General features: G+C 34.0%; 1 protein-coding gene across 4 annotated transcripts in view; it reads left to right on the top strand.

Moving 5' to 3' along the window:
- Positions 1 to 22991, top strand: part of ATAD2B (ATPase family AAA domain containing 2B) — a 178561-nt gene that overhangs the window by 86073 nt on the left and 69497 nt on the right. For all 4 annotated transcript variants that reach the window (XM_045978996.1, XM_045978995.1, XM_045978994.1 and 1 more), the window contains exons 18-19: positions 6236 to 6422; positions 15806 to 15991. In XM_045978996.1, coding sequence (XP_045834952.1) covers positions 6236 to 6422; positions 15806 to 15991 — 373 coding nt within the window. The remainder of the gene's footprint in view (positions 1 to 6235; positions 6423 to 15805; positions 15992 to 22991) is intronic.

Below are 22991 nucleotides of genomic sequence, written 5' to 3'. Positions count from 1 at the left end.
TAAAGTAGTTCTTACTCTGGAGAAGTTCTTTTTATTGAGGGTGACAGACATTGTTATATGGCTGAAATGCTTGATAGCAGAACTAGAAGCTTTCATTGGGAAGTCAAAAAGGATTTGTTGTCCTTCTGAATATGAAGGGATAAGAATTAGCATCTGATGCACAATATAAACTAGACAGGAGGCAAGTATATAAAGCTTGAAGCTTTATATAGGCCTTTCATCAATCATACAGCATTTGTGGTATCATCATTTTATAGACGAGGAAACTGAAATGCAATGAAAAGTAAATTGCCCATGATTAAGGTTCTGGAAGGTAGCAGAGTTAGGCTCTGTACTGTTTGTTTCCTAGGATCCAATTTTTTTTTTTTAATTATCTATGTGATTTCCAAAAATTTCTGAGCTTAATAGGTAGATCGGGAATTGTATTGTTTTTTTTTGGGTAGGTTGGACAGTAGGATTTTCAGTCTTTCCAAAAAGCATACACTTTAGAATAGAGGCCTTTGATAAAGGCTGTATATGGGTTTTTGTTGTTGTTGTTGGTTTGGTTTGGCTTTGTGTTTGAACAAGTGTTAGTATGTGTATATCAATACAGTAAAAGTGCTTGCTAAATAGGTAGAAAGCATGACTTTAATACTGGTCTTTAGTAACACTAGCTTGGGCATTGTTGGTGGGTTTCTAATAGGGAATAGTTTCCTAAAACAGTGTTGAAACCTTTATTTAGTCTACCAATCTGTTAGAAAACCCTTATGATGGAAAATAAGTTTTCTTTCTTACTGTTTATTACCATAAGGGGATTAGAAACAGAGCTTTCTGAGGTTTTCTAAATGAAAATAGCTTTGTTTTTTCTGATTAGAAAGATGATATACTCTGTAGAAAATTCAAGTAATAAAGAAGAGCATAAAGAAGAAAGTAAAAATTAAAGCCCAAGCACCTGAAGGTAATTTTTGTTAAAGTTTTGGTGACCACACTTCCATATTCTCTCTATGCGTATAGACAGACCCACATATTATTTTATGTAAATTAAAATCCTCCTGTAAGGCTAATGTAACTTGCTTTTTTATCTACTATATTGGGAATGTTATTTTATGCCAGTATATGTTTAATGTCATTCGTTTAAAATAGCTACATAGTATTTTATTTTTTGGATGTTCCATAATTTTTATAACCTTATTAATAAAGATTGAAATTTCCAATTTTCTTCTTCTATGATAGATATGTGGATCTGGATAGGCATCTTTCTCAGTATACATTTTTAACATCATTATCTGATTCATAGCTTAGGGTAAATTTTAAAAACAGTGATTGCTATGTCAAAGGGTATATACATTTAAAACTTGATACAGGTTGTTAAATTGACATCTAGAGCAGTTGTACCAATTTACATTTTCAGCACTGATATATGAGAGTGTTATTTTTCCTATACCCGTGTCAATTCTGAACATTGCCTTTTTAAATCTTTGCCAACCAGATAGATGAAAATAATATCTTCTTGCTTGTTTGAATCATTCATTTGTAATTTCATATTTACTCATTCAGATATTTTGTCAAAGTGCCCATCATGTGCTATGTGTTGTCCTAGGTACTTGGAATATGTCCGTGAACAAAATTGACCTGACCTCATTCAGCTTATGTTTTAGATGGAGATAGACAATAAAACAATAAGTGTAGTAGATAGATAAAGTATTAGAAGATACACACAATGAAAAAAATGTAGAGAATGCTTAAGAGGTAAGGGAGTCCTTGGGAGTGGGACAAGTTGCAGAATATCCTTGGATATGTATCTTAGCATGTATGTGACATAATTGCCAAATTTAATTTTGGAAAATTTTGCTTTTTTCCTTTGCTACTAGTCATGAGAAAACCAATTTTCCAACATCTTCTTGCTAATGGTATTAAAATTCATTCTTAACTTATCAATCTAACAGATAACAGGTGTTTTCATTATTTCCATAATTTTTTTCATCTCTATTAATAACTACCAAGTCTCTCCTCTGACCTGTAACTACCAAATTTTCCTTCCTCCCTTCCTTCCTTCCAAGATTTATTTATTTATTTGAGTGGGGGGAGGGGCAGAGTGAGAGTCCTAAGACTGCGCTGAACATGGAACCTGGCACAGGGCTCTGTCCCATGACCCCAAGATCATGACCCAAGCAGAAATCAAGAGTTGGAAGCCCAACCAGCTGTGCCACCCAGGTGCCCCACCAAATCTTTCTTAAGCCAACATTGGTCTTGAGCTTTAGACTGTCTCTAGCTGCCTGTTGCCCTTAGTGTGCCACACATCTTTCAGAATGTACTGCACTATGTCTCCCCTTCTCCTCCTGTGGGTCTGGTGAGCTACCATCTGTGCAGGTGTTAGGACTAGCATTGGACATCATCCTCAACTCCTTCCTCTCTGTCCTCCGTTATCTAGTCTGTTCCTTCTCACTTCCTCTGACACTGTTCTTATCTAGATTATCATTAACATCTCATGCCTGGGTTATTACTGCAGACTCCTAATCGGTCATCTTTCCTCCCGTTTTGTCTTCTTTTAAACCTTTTCCTCTACTGACATAGTGATCTAGAGTTATCTTCTGAAAACATGTGTATGATCATTTCATTCCCCCTACTTAAACTGTCTCCTCATTAACTTCAGTGCACATTCCAAACTTTAAAATTTTTTTTTTAATTTTTAAATTAACATATAATATATTATTAGTCCCAGGGGTACAGGTCTGTGTATCGCCAGGTTTACACTTCACAGCCCTCACCATAGCCTACCTTCCCCAATGTCCATATCCAATCACCCTCTCCCTACCCCACTCCTCCCGGCAACCCTCAGTTGTTTTGTTAAGAGTCTCTTATGGTTTGTCTCCCTCCCGATCCCATCTTGTTTCATTTATTCCTTTCCTACCCCCCAATCCCCCGATGTTGCCTCTCAGCTTCCTCATATCAGGGAGGTCATATGATAATTGTCTTTCTCTGATTGGCGCATTCCAAACTTTTAACATGGTTTACAAAACCCTTCTTAGCTCTTTATCGTCTGATTCTCCTTCCCTCCTCTCCTCCCTAACCCTAGAACCTTTACCCATACATTGCCCTAAACCCTTAAAAGAAGCTAGATATATGAACTATTACTCCAGGGGGCCAGGGGCACCTTCAATCCTTTGTATATCCTGTTTTTATTTCCTCAATAAAATTCATCCTTTCTACCTCCAGCCTTTTGAGTTCGTGCTTTGGTGACACTTTCCAGGAAACCCTTTTGTCTTTAATTGAGGTCTCTGATAGCATTCTGTACTTAAAACAGTGCTGCTTGTTAACCACACTGAATTTTATTAGTTGTATGTTTCCTTTTCCCACTCAATACTATTCAAGTATGAGCTCCATGATAACTGGTGTTGTTAGGTATGCAGGGCTTACCTATAGGAAGCATTCTCCAGTTATTAAATTAAATTTTGTTATGTTCCTATTTTCTTTTTGAAAATTTTTTATTAACATATAATGTATTATTACTATTTTCTTTTTGAATTATTTGTTCATGTCCTTTGCCCAGGAAGCTGTTTTCTGTTAAAACACTATAAGCATAAGTTCTTTATACATTAAGAACTATTCTTTTTAGTGACAGATTCTTTTTCTGATTTAGTTGTTTGCCATTTGGTTCAGATTGTAATTTTTGAGTTACAAAAGTTTGTAGATTTTTTTATGAGTTAAAAGTACATGAATCTCTTGTTCTTTGTTTTTTCTTTGTTTCTTAGAATTAATTTTCTGTGAAATGAGCATCTGAATCTTCCCTTTTTAAAAACAATATAATTCATCTCCATTCCATTTATTTTTTATGCTTATTATCTTATATGAAATTCTTTGAACTATAGTGACTTGGTTCCTGGAGTGCCTGTTATGTTCTGATCTGTGTTTGTTTTGTTTGGTGTAGTCTACATTATATCCTATTATTCCATTCTGTAATATATTTCAATATAACGTAGAGTACATCCTAACACAGTGGTTTAGCTTAGCAATTATATGGACCTGAATGAAAATTTGAAGTCTTTCACCACCCATTTGTACAGTCTCATACCTAACTTCTTTGAGTCTTGGTTTCCTCATCTGTTTAATAAGAGGAAGCTATGTATTTCATAGAATTGCTGAGAAAATTAAAGCTGTATGAAGTACTTATTACTAAAACAGGTTTAAATGTTCTGAAATTGGAGCTAGCACACTTAACCAAAATTTTCTTGATGTTCTTACTTGATTATCCTTTCAGATGATATTGTGATTAAGTTTTAAATCTGTCTTCCCCCTTTTTTTTTTTTTTTTTAGATTTCAATGTGACTATTTTAATTTTTTTCTCATTTTTAAATTCTAGTTAGTTAGCATTTAGTGTAATACTGGTTTCAGGAGTAGAACTTAGTGATCATCACTTACATATAATACCCAGTGCTCAATACAACTGGTACCCTTCCTTCTTAATACTCATCACTCACCTAGCCCATCCCCCACCCACTTTGCTCCATCAGTCTTCAATTTGTTCTCTATAGTTAAGTCTCTTATGGTTAGTTTCCCTCCGCCTTTTTCCCCTTTCCAGTTTGCTCATCTGTTTTGTTTCTTAAATTCCACTTACAAATGAAACCATATGGTATTTGTCTTTCTGTGACTGATTTCGCTTAGTATAATACACTCTAGCTCCATGTCATTGCAAATGGCAATATTTCATTATTTTTGATGGCTGAGTAGTATTCCATTGTGTATAGATACCACATCATCTTTATCCATTCATTAGTCGATTGGCATTTGGGCTCTTTCCATAGTTTAGCTACTGTTGATAAGGCTATTCTAAACATAAGGGGTGCATATGTCCCTTTGAATCTGTATTTTTGTATCCTGTGGGTAAATACCCAATAGTGGAATTGCTAGATCTCAGGATAGTTCTGTCTTTTTTTTTTTTTTTTTTTTTGAAAAACCTCCATACTTCTTCTCCGGAGTGGTTGCACCAGTTTGTATTCCTACCAACAGTGTAAGAGGATTCCCCTTTCTCCACATCCTTGCCAACATCTGTTGTTTTCTGTGTTGTTAATTTCAGCCATTCTGACAGGCGTGAGGTGGTATCTCATTGTGGTTTTGATTTGTATTTCTCTGATAATGAGTGATTTTGAGCATCTTTTCATGTGTCTGTTGGCCTTGATATGAATATTTTAAATGTATGAAATAAAATACTATATAGTTAACACTAAATGGGTTAGGAAGAATTGACATCTTTATATTCAGGCTCATTATGTATATGTACTTTTACACTTTTGCTAAGAATATTTAATATTGTTTGTTTTATTTTATTTCACTTTTGCATTTGTGAATAGGACCTACTTTCCTTCCTTCAATTGGTTATTGATGGTATTAGGATCTGTTTTGATTTTTCTATTTCTGTCTTCTGAATTGTTACTTCTGGTAGGTTCTGACAGTTACTAGTTGATTCTCTTGCATTATTTTAGTGCATAATTATATCCTTTATAAGTAACAGTGTTGTCCTTATTTATTTCTATTAGTTCCATTTTTTATTTGCTTTATTCTTATTGCATTACTTAAAATTTCCTGCATTATCTATAGTGATAGTAAATGAACTTATTTCATTTATCATTTTAATGGTGCTTTAGAATCTTGAGAACACAAGTTGAATTTAGTTTAATTTATTTCCCTAAATTTGCTTTCTCTGTTGTAGATCTTTAGATGTTATGTATTCAGGTATGGGCATTTAATTTTTATTGGCTGAAAGACCAAATTTTCCTGCTACGGAGAAAGTCCCACATTTTTTTTCTATCTTAAAAATTGTGGTAAAATATACATAAAATTTAGCATTTTAACTATTTTTTAAAAAGTCTTACATCTTGGATGATATTCAGATATACCAACTTCTTTGTTGAAGTGGAATTCTTACATTGACCTTAGATAACTAATAGTGTCACTAATGCTTAGTGTCTGAAGCATTTTCCATGTTAATACGTAGGATAGGATGAATACCCAGGTATTTTTACATAGTTTTAGAATGAATTTTTATACTTTTATATCTTGGTTATTACAAAGGCCAGAGAAAGAAAAATTTTAGAAGTATAATTAATGAAAAAATGATTCACTGTACTTAAATAAGGATAAGAGAAAGTTCTGTTAATTTGGAGTTACATTTTTAGTGTAAATATTTTGCCTAATATTTCATACTGATCATCAGAGCGTATGGTTTTGGAATAATTATCATGTCTTACATGTATTTCAGGTCACCATATCATCAGCCAACCTCCTACAGGCCAAGATTATTGCTGTCTGGAGAACGGGGCTCAGGTCAAACTTCTCACCTTGCTCCAGCACTTTTGCACACTCTAGAAAAGTTCTCTGTGCACAGACTAGATCTCCCAGCACTTTATTCAGTTAGTGCCAAAACACCTGAAGAATCATGTGCACAGGTAGGTTTGTACCAAATCAGAGTACTTCCAGCTTTCTTTTTGTTTTATTTCTGTAGTGTTTATAGATAAAGATTTTTTGAAGAACAGTAATGTGAATATTAACTTTCTGTTGGTTATTCATTAACATTCAAATATTAAGGCCAAGCATCCTTTTGATATATATCATGTTTAAATGTGAGCTCATAGTTTTTGCCATGATATTTCATTCTTTTCTGAAATTTTAATACCCTCTTTCTTATATGAAGGTTCTGTTAAACACTGTAGAAAGTAAGTTTCTTTTGCCTTTTTCTTACCCTCTTTTCAACATTGTAGTTTCAGAGTCTTTCTAGACTTCTGTCTGTACTTGGAGCCTTACTGAAGGGGAAATGATAACCAATTTGAGATGCCAGGTTTTAAAATTAATGTAGAAAAATGATAGCAATTTAAACATTATATATATTTGTGTTAGTATTCAAGTGTGTTTGTATATTTCATTTTCAACTGCTTTATGTTTGCTGGTTTGTGAAGTGCAAAGTTCTAGTGGGGCTGTTTGTATTTCTTGAAGTTTTACTATATAACTATGAATTTAAGTGTGTCATGTTGGAACTAGAGGCTAGGGGAATAAGTTTTTTGAGCCAAGAGAGCATGTCTTCATTATCTTTGTGTCTCTGACATAGTGCCTAGCTCATAATAAGTGCTCATTAAAGGTTTAATGTTTCTTACAAACAAATGAGAGGAATGTCACTTTCTACTTTGATATTTAGCCTACTTTTGATATTAGGTGACTAAAGTAGTAACATTTAAGAGCATTGCATGTAATTTTTTTGTTTTTTTTTTCAGATACATTTTATAAATACTTAATACTTACATATATACTACTTAATTGAAAACCATTCTGTACCTTGTAGCAAGAAATAATGTATTTTTTTTAAACAGTCAACAGTATTGATTTCATTTCTCTTTCACTTACAGCTGCCTCTGGGTATCAACATCTTAGTAGTACTTCACTACTTAGAAAACCCTTTTTTTCCCAAAGCCCATGGCTTAAATAAAAACCTGTTATACTAGTAATTTGTTCCAAGTTTCATACATTTAACTCATCCTGGCTGTATATATTTGTTCATATTTTTCCTTTTTAGTGACACAAAACTATTGTAGTTTGTATGCAAGTAAGAGAATTACTCAGTACCATTAAAAATAAATCCAGGGGAGAGAGAATCTAAACAGACACTAACTGTGGAAGAAGAAATTGAGTATCAAAAAAGCACTAAATCCAGATAGTTTTGTGGTTGAATTCTTTTAATCTTAAAGGATAAGATCATTTTAATGCTGAACTAAAATACAGAGAAAATCCTAAGACTGATCTCACTTAGGCAGTGGTCATAAAGTAAATACTACAAATGGATTCTAGTAGCACATCAAGAGTAACATACTATTATTAAAGCATGCAAAATTGATTCATTTAGACATTGAGAGTTATAAATATTGGAACAAACACATTGAAGTTATAAATATTTGCCTGTGATATGGTTGTATATTTAGAAAACTTACAGGAGCTATTGAAAAATTACTGGGGACATTAAGTGAATTCTGTAAGGTGGACATGTTCAGAGTTAATGTAAAATAGTTTTCAAGTTAGAAATATAATAGAAGGCATAGTCCCATTTAAAATAGCTACTAAGTTTACTTAGAAATTAAACAATTAATTCTCAGGGTCTAAAAGAAGAAAACTAAAAATTCACTGAACAGGACAGTTGAATAAATAAAAAACATACTTCGTTTTTTAATTACTGTACTTCAAAGGATGTATTCAATTTAAATTGCAAATTGGTTAAAATATCAGCTACTTTGCTTATTGTTTGTAGCCTTGGAGAAATTGCTTACTTCTTTGAGATTTAATTTTCTCATCTATGAAATGAAGTTAGTAATGCTACATAAGGTGGTTGTAATTATTAAAATAAGCTCATCTAATAAGGATGGCATATAGTACCCAGTAGCTGTTAGCTGTCATTTTATTTATTACTACTCCTGCAGCTTCTTTGCACTTTGCACAACTAAGAACTGGTAAGACTCAAAATTGTGAAGTTGTGAGTTCTTTTTTAAATCAATGTATAAATTAAATGCGATCTCAAGTATAATATACCCAAAACAGCATGCCATTTATAGGAAGAAAAAAAAATAGGAAAAGCAACCAGTAGAAGTTTGAAAAGATTCTTAGCCTCACTTATAGCTGAAGAAAATGCAAATTAAAGCAACAGGAGGGGCGCCTGGCTGGTTCAGTGGGTTAAAGCCTCGCCTTCGGCTCGGGTCATGATCCCGGGGTCCTGGGATTGAGCCCCATGTCGGGCTCTCTGCTCAACAGGGATCCTGCTTCCCTTCCTCTCTCTCTGCCTGCCTCTCTGCCTATCTGTGATCTCTGTCTGTCAAATAAATAAATAAAATCTTTAAAAAAAAAACCAGGATACTATTTTGAAACGACTGTCTGGTTTATAAAAATAAAAAGCTTGGGGGTTCCTAGATGGCTCAGTCAGTTAAGCATCTGCCTGTGGCTCACGTCGTGATCTCAGGGTCCTGGGATTGAGCCCCACGGCAGGCTCCCTGCTCAGTGGGGAGCCTGCTTCTCCCTTTCCCTCTGTAACTCCCCCTGCTTGTATGCTCGCTCTCTCTCTTTCTGACATAAATAAAATCTTTAAAAAAATTTAAAAAATGAAAAGATTGATGATGCCTGGTGATTTTGGAGTGTAGATTGGCACTGTTTTTTTTTAAATTATTATTTTAATTACATACACCTTTTGGCCCAGGAATTTTACATTAAAGAATTTTTCCTAAAGATGTTTTAGTTGTAAATTGTCTCTGCTGGATGTACAAGGACATTTATCATATCATTTATAACATTGCCAAACTAAATAAGACCAACAAACTAAATGTCCTTTATTGGGGATGGTCTATGATAAATTATGGTATATCCTTTTGTACTATGAAGCCATTAACAAGAAGGTGGTAAATTTACATAGGAGTATATGTGAAAGGAGATATTTATGAAGAAAGCAAGTTGTAAATCAGTCTATCAAAATATGATCTTTGTGTAAAAAAAAACTTAAATTTCTATCTGTGCTTATATATAAGTAGAAATTTTGTCCAAGAATAACCTAAAATACATAATAACTATTACTTCAGCTTGGGGGAAGGAATATGGAGAGTTGGGGAATGAATATAACTTTGTCATTTTAGTTTACACTCTGCTGTGCAGTTTGGATTTTTTTTTGATATGTATACTTGACAGTATCAAGCAAACTAAAGATAAAATAACTTCGGAAGAGGATCATTTTCAGAGTGAGGGGGTATTCTGTCTATAGTTGTTCTTTATGGTTATATGTGTATGTACATGGTCATAAATCCATTACTGACTTATATTAGGGGAGGACATACTTAGGAAGCATTGTAGTGAACTATATGTTGGTGTTGCTGGGATCCTAGGATTTTTTCTGCATTCTGCTGGGCATCTTTGGGCTAAATTTGAATTCTGACTGTATACTCTTAGGTCTCTTTCTCATTTCTTATCTTTACTACTTTTTATTGTGTTCTTGGAGAGGATGGAGAGAGGTGTTCTTTGGTAGTGGAAAAGAACAAAAACTTAACATTTATTGTTCTGGTTTATTACACTGTACTTAGTAGATATGACATCTCATCTTTGCTTTTGCCTTCAAGGTCCTCGGTTAGAGGTAGAGCTTATTTGTGAATGGCTACACCTGAGTTTCCAGTCGGCCCAGAGACTGAGTAGAATTTTTTAGATATGGTATCTGAAACTGAACATTGGCCAGAGACCAGATAAACTGTCCTGGTTGATCCCTGATTATTTGTATCTTAAATACATATTTAAAATTACTTTAAACTTGTAAATATATTACTGTCTCTTCTAAAAAATCCAAAAGGAGACTGTTACATTATAAAATTGAGGAATTTTTTTTTTCTTAGTTCGTGGAGCTATTAGTGGGTATAAGAAGGTATAAAATTCCTAGGAAAGAGAGCATACTAGTCAGGGGCTAAAATGCTGGAAAGAATAAAAACGTCTTCTCTCTCTTCCTTTTTTCTATATTTCCTTTTCCCTTACTTTCTTGAGAGCTAGTCTTTCTGTAGGCAGTATTATCTCTAAATAAATGTGGTTTAGTCTGTGGCAAATTATTCTTCTGTGCTTTTGCTCTTTTCCCCAGCCTCTAAGATACTTAATCTAAATTAAATTGGATTATTTAATAATGTGACACAAACATGAAAGATAATGTTAAAGGAAAGAAGTCTTAAATCACCTTTAAAGGGCTATATTTATATATGTGATAAAATGGAACATGGGAAGAACCCAGTTTATATTTCTTCATGCATGTTTAATTCTGTGACTGTTTTGTAAAACCTATGCACACACACATATATATATGAAAATATTCCTTTTCTCCTTCATACTGCCTTACCTGATGATGAGTATTACAAATTGTGTGAAAACAGTAGAGCATTAGTGTCTACTATAGGGTTTTCTCATTGTTGATTAAGATTTAGTGAGTATTAATAGTTGTCTGGGAGTACTTACTAAAATTTCTGATTCCCTGGCTCTACTCCCAGGGTTTTGGATTCCTTAAATTTAGGGTGAGCCCTGGGAATCTGCACTTTAAACCTGCATCTGGGTGTTACTATTCTAGGTCTTGAGTAGATCATTGTAATACTTTGGCCAATCGCTGGACAGTAGGTATTTATTACTGAAAACAATTGCCAGAGTTCATAAAGTGGTTCTGTGTGTGTGTGTGTGTGTATGTGTGTCCGTATCTCTCTCTCTCTCTACCTACCTACCTACCTACCTGAATGTTGTATAGCCTTCCAAAGGCTATGGAAGGAAAATAGAAAACCCTGGTATAGCCTGGAAGATTTATGATTGTTCCATTAAATTCACAAGTAATTATTGAGGCCTACAATAAGTTTGGAGATGTTAGTAGCTATACTAAAAGACTTCCCTGTATTAACACTCTAAAAAAACTCATAGCTATGATTCTCCTTTTCTGACACCTTCAAATAATATATATATATATTTTTTGCCTTTTGTATTGTTTCTGCTGTTGATTTAGGAAAACCAGGATTGATGAGTGATTCATATTTTATCTTTTTCATTAATTCAGAAGTATGATTGAATTCATAAATTTATATGTTATCTGTCAGAGAGTTTGGAGTTTAGATACTGTATGGTGTTTCAAATGGTCAATAAGGGTCTTTTTTATTTATTTATCTTTTTTTTTTGGTGAAAATTTTAGTGTATTTCTTTTCCCAGGAAGAAATTGTATTTGGAAATGTTCAGGGGAAATCCTTTTCGGTTAAATAGCATGAAGGAATTAAGATACTTGCCTATGTGTATCTTCGGATGCTCTTGTGCTTGTGCATAAGGGTTTCTGGATTTCTCCATAGCAGTCTGTGTTTACTTTGGATGCTGTTGTGCTTGTGCACGTGGGTTTCTGTGTATTACCATAGCAACAATTTTCTTTTTCTTTTGTAAACAAATTAAATTTTCCTAGTCCAGCGTTTATCCCATCTACTGAAATTCTTGACGTTCTTAGGCAATGAAAATAACAAAAGGAATTTGACTGATTTAATTTTCATGAATGTTTCTTTATATTACAATCATCATATAGAAACTCTATTTTATAACAGGCTGATTTTGTATGCTTATAAAGAAATCGAGCACTTTATTTCTTGAATCTTTTTTTTTTTTTTTTTATTTCTTGAATCTTGATCCTAGACAGTGCCTCCTTTTCACAGAGATGCTTGATAAATCCTAAGTAAATAGAACATAAATGGAGTCAAGTGATATGATATGAAGTTATTTGTAATGCAGATACATTATTTATCACAATATTTTGTGATAGCATGGTATAAGGAATTAAATAAACTTAACAGTGCATTTTAATAGTGCTTTTTATTATAAAAAGCAAGAATATTTTAGCCCCCAAGATTTTTCTTTTACCTGTGTTTTATAAATTATAGCAAAAGAGCAAGACATATTCTAGAAATTTATTGATGACAAAAAATGGTTTCCCTCTCTCTTATATAGCCCCTGTTAGGAATGTGAGAGCTGTACTAGCTTGGAGCTTTCTGCTTCATTCACATTCGTATTTAAAATTACTCTAGTTTCCCGTTTCTAAAGAAAGTGGCTTGTAACAGGCTGTATAGTCTTAATTTTCTTAATACAGTAAATTTTCATGCACTGCACAATTTGCTGGCTAAAATACTGACTTTAAAGTTTAGCTTTTGAGGTGATAAGAACTCTTACAAATATAGGTGCACTTTATGTAATTAGTGCCTCCTTATGTGGATACTTTTAACTTCAGTGGCCTGATTTTTCTCTTTCATATCTTTAATATTCAGAGGAAGTAGTTTGTGATTTTTTTTTAATAAAGAAATTTTTAAAAAGTTACATAAGGGACCATGATGTCTGGGGCAAGAAGAAGCCAGAAGGAAATAGAATATATTGTTTAAAGAATCAAAATGAACAGTTCACATACATTGGTGTTTGTTCATTTTATTTGTGCAAGAGTGCTGGTCATGTCAGAGGTATTTTGGAACGGTTGGTTCAGTAATTTGGCCTACTGTCTTTTTTTCTCTATAACAGTTTTTCTGTTTTCTACTACACCTTGCACATCCACCAATCCAAGACACCCTGTAGGTGAGTATTTTTCTAGTTATCAAATGGCATCACTTGTTCCCAAGACAGTTGCCGCTTCACTAAAACTAGGCTTTATTTTTCTACTCTGAATCTGGTTAATTAATTTCACAGAGTGTATCTTATTCCACAACTTTAAAAGTTACCAGCAAACTGCTGAAGAATGGTTTTTACATTATGGGAAAATCATGATAGAATTAAACTTTTTTTCTGAATTTTTAAATACTGTTTTTAGACTATTCTTTTCGAATTTTCATTACAAAAAGCTGGAGAATTAGAACAGGTTGGCTATATATTTAAAGAAAATATGAAAGTTTAAATATTCTGAGGTTACATTGGTTAAGAAATTAAAAGTAACACTTGTTTTATTAGTGCTTTTGAAGTTTTCTAGAAATTAAGGATGTTTTTGCTGTAAAGGTGTAAGAGAGAAATTTTGAAAATAGCCCCTGGGTATTGATACTGCATGTAGTTAGATTAATTATAAAATCAGGTAATTATACATTCATGGACCAGAAGGCCTAAGCCTTTTTAATTTTATTTGTCTTAGGCTTTTTTCTTTCTGGCTTTTTTCCCTTTAGGTTTTAAAATATAATTTTTAAAAGTTCTACTGATAAAGATATTTTCCAAAAGTCTTTGGAAATAAGTTCAATAGGATATCATGTTCACTTTGTTAATTTGGGGAGAACTGGATGAAAAGAGGAAAGAAATAGGAAAAAAAACCAAACAAACAACCCAAAGCCCCTCAACTCCTTCAGAGTTGGTGATGCTTTTGTTTCTAGTTCAGCCTTGCAAATGAGTTTAAAACACCTGTAGTACTGCATTATTTAAATTCTGGCTCTGTAAAGTTTTTTTTATCACTTAACCTTCTGTTGCTTTGCCCTTATTTTTTGGTACTTATAGCAGCTAGATGTTCTCAACACATATTTCTAGAAAATCTAACCTACAAGTATTAGAACGAAAGGCTACATTTTATATTTTTTAAAGGCATGTTTTCTCATTTCTCCTTGGGCATGTGGTAACTTGCATGGCTGAATTAGGTGGTTAGTTTTGTGAGGTTTCTCAGTAAGCTGTATAGCTCATTAGTCTTTTTCATGTAATCACATTTTTTTCCCTGCTGACTCTCCCTAGTTTTACCAGCACAGAATGGGAATTGGAAAGACAAAAGGCATTGGTCACTGTCTTAAACATACCATCCCTGATTTGGGTGGCATGTAACAATTTTTTTTTTTGTGGGGGGGATTAAATGCCTCACTTGCCTTTGTGCTCCTGTGTGGTTCCTTCCTTTTGCCAATATTTATGCTTGTTTTTCTCTTATGAATCTTCTACAAGAACTTTGGAAAACAATAATCCTTGGATTTTCAAGATCCAGGATAAGAGGGTGCGTGTTTGCAGAAAAGGTCAAAATTTGAGAGTCCTGGAGTTGTACTGTACAACTGTTCTGGATTGGTGGATATGCAAATATTAAAGGAAGGGAAGGAGCAAATATTACTTTTGATGTGAGTGATCATAACATCTACATTTCCAATTTGGGGGAAAATTTTATTTCAGCATCTTCCATCTGGTTTATTAAATTGGCAGTACATTTTATTTTACACAGAATGTTTAAGCTTTATAAAATGTAGCATTTGAAAAATTCATGCAAGTGGTAGGCTTACTCATTAAAGAAAAATAATCATTTTGATTCTTAGGAATGTTTCTGATAGTCCTGATCATTTGGAATATTAGATAAATACTAGATAATTATTTCCCTATCTTGCACATTACACAGGTTAATTGAAGCGTATTTAAAATAAGGCAAAGTAGTAGAGATTTTAGAAATAGAATTCTGAAATTGAAGAAAGATATTTACATTTATTCTTTCACTTGTAAAAAGTATTGAAGAGATGCCATATTAACCCACCAGAATTTGTTGATGGGCTATTGAGCTGTTGTTGATACATATGTAAAGGGCAGTAGTTCTGCTTGGCAGCTTACTAATAGCCAACCTGGTCCTTATTGGCTTATGTTGGCAGAGTGTGACTGAAGCTATGGTTAGGACTCTCTTTAACACCCGAGGAAACTTTAGTTTGTATTTTCTGACAATGGGAGTGTCTCAGAGCTTTTTGCTAATTTATTTACTGCTCTTTAGTGATGTGAGGGTATTTTGTGACTACTTTATGGAGGATTGAATTAAGGTAATAGGAGGTAAACAAGTGGTTCAGCAGGTAGTTCATTAATTTTAAGCTCTAGAGTGGTACATTGTGGTAAAAATGTTTGTTTAATTCATATATTTAGTGATTTTAGGGAATGTGCACAAACATGGAAACTATGTCTTCCTTCTCTTCTTTGTGCTTACTGATACATCATTCTGACATGGGTGACATATAGGTGCATGTTTATCTCTTTATTTGCAGCATATTTTATACTGGTGTTTTGCTTTATTATCTTTACTTAATAAGTGGAGCAGTTTGATCTCTTTATACTATCAATAAATACTGAATAGGAATAACAAAATGGCAAAAAACCCACACCCCTTCTTTTTTTAGGTGGGGCAAGGGTAGATAGAAGCTATTATGTGAGACTTGTATATCACATCTTGAAAGGCTGAAATATTTGAGCTGAGAATAATTGCAGTAACAGGCCTGACACATTTCGTGTATTTGGGGATTGCTGAGTAAACTTTAGAATAATACCAGTTTGAATTTTTAATGCCAGTTCTTTCCTTAATTAGATTTTTCGTGAAGCTCGAAGAACAGTACCTAGTATTGTTTACATGCCTCACATTGGTGATTGGTGGGAAGCTGTCAGTGAAACTGTGAGAGCTACTTTTCTGACATTGCTACAAGATATACCATCATTTTCACCTATATTTTTATTGTCTACCTCTGAAACCATGTACAGTGAACTGCCTGAAGAGGTAAGAAATGATTAAATATTTACCTTATAGTTTCAAAATAGTTGATCTTGTAAGTTGGACACATTTAATTTATTTAATAAATTTAACTTATTTAACAAAATAAATACTGTTTAGATTCATGCTTTGGTTATACCATTCATTAGCCCTGTGATTTAAGAAAGTTAGTTAATGATTTAAGTTTCACTTTCTTTTTTGGGACTAATGATATTTTTGTCACTGTTACTGTGAAGATTGAGATAATTTATGTTTAGACCAGAGCCCAACATATGTATGATATGTACTATAAAGGCCTAAGCTGTATAACAGTTAGTTCCATTACAGTTAACCTTCTTGTTCTGACTGTCTGGTAGATTGCTGGGACTCGACCTTTCAGTTCTTTCCTTGGTAGCATTATTGTTAATTTGACTGTTAATTCTGCTGTGTGTAGTTTTCAAATCTGGTATTTAGTTTTTGAGTTCAAAGCCAACTCATATTTAATGTATTAGAATCAAAGGTAAAAATCACAGAAAAAATAGTAGTCAACTTGTGAATGAAATTGATTTTTTAAAAATTGTGTTTTTAACACCCTAAGCTTACTAGGTCTTGAAATGATCACCTTTAGAAATGCTTAGAAATATTTTGTCTAGGTGACACAGTTTATATGAAAGTTTTGCATGTTTTAAATGCTATAATGTAAACCTTGATTATGTAGAATTTTATGATTAAGATACCTGTTTACTGAGGTCTTTTTGTTTAGCACTTGTTAGCTGTCTTGCTGATTTTGTAAGTAAATATATTAGATTTAGAATAATTGATTTTTGGTTTTTCAGAATCTGATTTTTTTTAAAAGATTTTATTTATTTATTTGACACAGAGAGAGAGAGAGATCACAAGCAGGCAGAGAGAGAGTGGGAAGCAGGCTCCCCGCTGAGCAGAGAGCCCGATGTGGGGCTTGATCCCAGGACCCTGAGATCATGACCCGAGCTGAAGGCAGAGGCTTAACCCTCTGAGCCACCCAGGCGCCCCCTGATATTCTTAATTAAGACCATTAATCACAATTTATTTTTTATCATAGAGGCCAATAAAGTTTAGTAGAATGCTAAACTTTATTTAGTTTAGAATGTAGTAAGAGTCAGAAAAATGAAGTTGTACCGACTTACTAGTCTTTCAATTTTAGATAAACTTTTGAACCTAGAATAGCCTCAGTTGCCTCATCTATAAAATGTGGGTAACAGACATATCATCTCACACCAAGAAGTCTATGTGAATTTATGTTGGAAACCACAGAGCTATAAAATGCTTGGTATTATAAAGTAGGAATGTACTTGAAATTGATTTAAATGGATTGAACCTGGACATAACCTAGAAGCCACTTTTAAAAATTAGATCCTCAGTGTGAAGTAGTTTCATTATAATCTTCTAAGAGATAAAGAAAATTTGGGATAATTGAGGGTTTTTCTTAGGAATATATAATTATGTGTTCTTTTCCTTATATTGTCTGAAAAATCTGTAAATAATGGTTTTATGAACCCATTTTTTTGATACAGCAATTTTGCCTACTTCTATTTTCTGTTCACAATTGATTTCACTGTTGGTTTAGTTCTTTTCTTTTTTTAAAACTGAGCTCCATGCCCAGTGTGGAGCCCAAAATAGGGCTTGAACTCACTACCCTGAGACCAAGACCTGAGCTGAAATCAAAAGTTAGATGCTCAACTGGCTGAGCCACCCAGGCCTACCAGTTGGTTTAGTTTTTTAAAGTTAATATTATATCATATTTTTCAGTATTGCCATATTGTTGTCATAATTTTTAATGGATTCAACTTGCTCATTATTTGTTTACTAGTACCCTTAATTAGTAGCTAAAATATTAAAGAGTTATTAACATTGAATCCTGAAATTTCAGCTCTTTTTCCCCTTTTGTTTTGTTTTCTTTTCTTTTCCCCTTTGTTTTGTTTTCTCTGTTCTTTGCCATTATTAACCAAGTAGCTAGTAAAGCTAATCATGGATATTCACATTTGTGGAGAGAAGATTATGAGAATTCTTAGACTTCTCATTACATAACATGGTTGTATACTTACTGTTCTTTGGAAATCCTTCGCTGCCCCTAAGCCTTTCATTTAAATTTTAGCTTTGCCATTAGAATGCTTGCTTTTGAGGTGACAGACTGAGATAGTAGTGAATAATAGCACATATTGATAAATATTTGGTGAATAAATGAAAAGCATAGAGTGTTGCAGACTAAGTAACTGTAGGTTAGCAAAGTGCCTGATCTGTAGAATAGACAGTGTGTGGCAAAAAACCCAAATGATTCTAAAAGAAGGAAACTGCCAGTTACTAGAGTGCCTTTAAGAAAATACAGTGGGGGGAAAATAGTGGAACAGAGAATCATAGGGGAAGGGAGGGAAAACTGAATGGGAAGGTCATTAGAGAGGGAGAAAAACCATGAGAGACTCAAGTATAGGAAACAAACAGGTTTGCTGGAGGGGAGGTGGGTGGGGGATGGGGTAATTGGGTGGTGGACATTAACGAGGCACGTGATGTGACGAGCACTGGGTGTTATATGCAACTGATAAATCATTGAACTCTATATCTGAAACTAATGATGTACTATATGTTGGTTAACTGAGTTTAAATAATAAATACAGTGGATAATTTAAAAGTAAAATACAGATTTTAACCTGTCAAATAGGCAAATATAAAAAGCAGTTGAATAAATCTCTCAAGGGCAGTCCAAGTAATAGATTTAAATATGTACACATATTTTGGCTCAGCAATAGCATTTATAGGGGTTTATCTGAAGAGTTTTTCACAGACTAACGCAAAGATACAGTGCAGACCACACAAAAATTATATATAATATCATAGCCTTTATTCATAGATTGGAAACTGTAGAGAATTGGCTAAATTATAAATTTCTTCCATGAAACACGATGAAACCTTTAAAATATTGATGTAGAAAAATAATGTCATGAGGTCCTGGCTCATTTGGTAGAGCATGTTACTCTTGATCACAAGGTTGTGAATTTGAGCCCCATGTTGGGTGTAGAGATTACTTAAAAATAAAATCTTAGGGGCGCCTGGGTGGCTCAGTGGGTTAAAGCCTCTGCCTTCAGCTCGGGTCATGATCCCAGAGTCCTGGGATTGAGCCCCACATCGGGCTCTCTGTTCAACAGGGAGCCTGCTTCCTCCCCTCTCTCTCTCTCTCTCTGCCTGCCTCTGCCTACTTGTGATCTCTGTCTGTCAAATAAATAAATAAAATGTTTAAAAAAAATCTTAAAAAAAAAGTCATAAAAAGATGTGAATACATTGTTAAAAAATACAGGTAATCAAAATGTATAGTATTATCCAAATTTATATAGAAATAACTATATAGTAGTTGTATAGTTTTATATATTTAAATAAAACTATTTATATATACATAACTATTAACAGAAGTGTCAATAGTAATTATTACTGAGTATTAACATTATAATAATTTTCATGTCTTATCTGTATTTTTTTTTTTAGATTTTTTTTTTTAAGGTTTTTATTTATTTATTTTGAGAGAGAGAGAGAGAGCATGAGAGGGGAGGTCAGAGGGAGAAGCAGACTCCCTATGGAGCTGGGAGCCTGACATGGGACTCGATCCCAGGACTCTGGGACCATGACCTGAGCCAAAGGCTGTTGCTTAACCAACTGAGCCACCCAGGCGCCCCTTTTTTTTTTAGATTTTTAAAAAAAATTTATTTATTTGACAGACAGAGATCCCAAGTAGGCAGAGAGGCAGGCAGAGAGAGAAGGGCAAGCAGGCTCCCCACTGAGCAGGGAGCCCAGTGCGGGGCTCGATCCCAGGACCCCGGGACCCTGAGATCATGACCTGAGCCAAAGGCAGAGGCTTAACCCACTGAGCCACCCAGGCACCCCTTATCTGTATTTCTGAACCGTCCGTAGTAAATGCTACTGTTCTCAGGAGATAAACTCATTCAGGGATGAAAAGAAAAGGTTCTCCCCACAGCTTTTAAAATAGAACAGAACCGGGTGCCTGGGTGGCTCAGTGGGTTAAGCCTCTGCCTTTAGCTCAGGTCATGATCTCAGGGTCCCACATCAGACTCTCTGCTCAGGGGAGGCCTGCTTCCCCTTCTTTCTCTCTCTGCCTGCCTTTCTGCCTACTTGTGATCTCTGTCAAATAAATAAAATCTTTAAAGAGATAAAATAAAATAGAACAAAACCAAAAAAGAATTAAGTTACTGTGGGGGTAATGTTTTTGTTTGTTTTTTGTTTTTAAGATTTATTTATTTATTTATTTTAGAGAGCTTGTGCAAGCAGGTGTGAGGAGTGGGGAGGGACAGAGGGAGAGGGAGAGAACCCCAAAGCAGACCCCCTGCTGAGCACAGAGCCTGTCATGGAGCTCCATTCCCTGATTCTGAGATCAGACTTGAGTCAAAATCAAGAGTCGGATGCTTAACTCACTGAACCCAGACCCCCCCCCGGGGGGAGGGGTAGTGTTTTATTAGTAATACAAAACTACTTCATTTTTGTGGGACAAAGTAATAATTTCATCTTTTAGAGCTCTTTAGCATTCTCTTGTAGATGTTTCTTTGTAGGTACATCTCTCTCCTAATCCAATAGTTCCCAGAGTAAGTTTGTACTTAAGGCATTACATTGGGATATTGAAAAAACATTAGAACTTCATTTGTGTTGGGGTGCCTGGGTGGCTTAGTGGGTTAGGGCCTTTGCCTTTGGCTCAGGTCATGATCTCAGGGTCCTGGGCTTGTGATCTCTGTCTGTCAGATAAATAAATAAAAGCTTGAAAAAAAAAAACTTTATTTGTCTTCATATTATCTTAAGTATTTTGTGTATATAGGTTTTATAATAGAAAAGATAGTAGAATAGAATAGTATATTTAAATAGTGTGTTAAATAAATGTACTAGAAGAGATAGTTTCAGATTTTTTTTTTACTGATGAAGTGTTAGATAAACAAATTTGGAAATCATTGCTCTAGATCACCTGTTATCCAAGTGTGGTTCAAGGACTTCTGTAGGCCCCATAAGGCTTTCAGGGAGATGTCACATTCCTCTTTTTTCTAAAACTACGTATCTGATTGACTATGGGTTTTCTTCATGACTGCAGTCAAAACAACATGTAACATTGAATGCAGAAGCAGAAATGAAAATCCAGTTGTCTCTCAGTAAGCCAGACATTAAAGAGAGTTGAAGAAATGTGCCATTTTTCTTGTTAAATTTTATTTTATATATATTTCATATTTTGGAAAATACATTTTGTAAAAGAATATATTTTTCCAAAATACATTTTCAGTGTTAATATGTAATGGATTTTAAATGAATACATAATTTGGAGTGCTCTTAGTTTTATTTTTAATACATAATTACGGACAGATGTAACCCACCTAAGCAAGCTCATTTGGGTTCCCAAGTGGTTTTTGAGAGTTTAATAAGATCCTGAGACCAAAATGTTTGAGAACCTCTGACTTATTCGACCACAAGGTCTTTGAGAGGAGGGGACTGTCTTACTGGCCTTCACTTCTCTACTTCTTGACACATTGGAATTACTTAGTAAATGTTTGTTGCATAAAATATAGGAATTTACCACTGAATCACCGCATTGGTTTGAACTCTTGCTCAGCCTAATTTCTTTTTCTTTTTTGTTTTTTTGCAAAATTCTAGTGTAGGTAAATTTACTTTTGTGGATCCTGTAAACACTTTCTGAGAATAGCTGGAGAATTTGGTTGAGTTACATGGGAATTGGAAATTATTTCTCTTCAGGAGAGTTAGAAGAAAGAATTGAGGATTGGAAGGGACTTTTTAAACAAGGAAGCAGATAAAAAGTAGAAATATACATAGGAAGGAAAACAAACTTTGGTCAGAAAGAATTGCATTTACATTTCTGAACTGATTCATAGTATGTATTTTGGTATTAAATTATTATGGGCAGGCTCAAGATGATATAATTGGAAATGAATTTTATTTTATTTTTTGTTCTGTTTATTTATTTTAGAGAGGGAAGGGAGAGGGACAGAAAAAAGAGAATCTTAAGCAGGTTCCATGTCCAGTGAAGAGCCCCATGTGGGGCTCAGTCTCACAACCCTGAGGTGTGACCTGAGCTGAAATTAAGAGTCGAACACTTAATTGACTGAGCCACCCAGGTCCCTCTGGAAATGAATTTTAAGGAAATATCGCATTAGCTACACTTAGGAAAGTAAAGATTACAAGCCGCATTTTGTTATTTCAGTATTTCATGTCTTTTTGTGTCTCTCAGTTTATCATGGGAACTGGGAGTTAAAAATCAGTAACTTAAGTAGAGAAATCAAGTAGGGGCATTGAAAACTCAGATGAATGATTCACGTATACAAGAGAAGTATCTTAGTATTGATATTTTTGTTGTATAACAATTACATGATTCTTAAAATTTACAAGGAAAAAGGTTATTGTAAGTCTTTTAAAATTAGAACTATCTGCAGTAAATGAACATGAATTATTACTATGTTAAGGTAAAATGTCAGTTTATTTTTATTTAATGGATTATTTACTTACTTGGTTTTGACGAAAGCAGATTTTATTCATGAACACTGTCTTAGGTTCATTTCTGACCTAATTTCCCATTCCTTTTATCTTTGAGATCTTGTGTCTTAAAACATTAATTTTCCCCATTAGAGTCTGAATGAACTCTACCTTTAAAACTGGGGACTGACACCTCTAAGATTTAATAAATTAGGTAAAATGAAAAGATTTTGGTAATGAAAGATTTGGTGCCACTTAAGGCAACTGTGTCCCAGGCACTTGTAGAAGCCAGTTACATTTATTATCTAACACAAGTTTTTTTTACCTGTTTAGTAAGAAGAGTATTACTGTCGTTTTCCCATTTGACAGATGAAAAAACTCATAGCTAGTATGGCAGAGCAAAGTTTTGAACCCAGGTTTGCCTGATTACAAAGGTCATGCACTTATAATGCACTGTACTCTATAAGACGCAGAGAGACCATTTCTGGATGTTGTGATGCTTAGGCTGATGAGTGGTCAGGGA

This window comes from Meles meles, chromosome 15 (genome assembly GCF_922984935.1).
Source record: "Meles meles chromosome 15, mMelMel3.1 paternal haplotype, whole genome shotgun sequence".
NCBI classification, from domain to species: domain Eukaryota; kingdom Metazoa; phylum Chordata; class Mammalia; order Carnivora; family Mustelidae; genus Meles; species Meles meles.
Note: the sequence above shows the minus strand (reverse complement) of the source record. Positions and strands in the feature narration are given on the sequence as shown.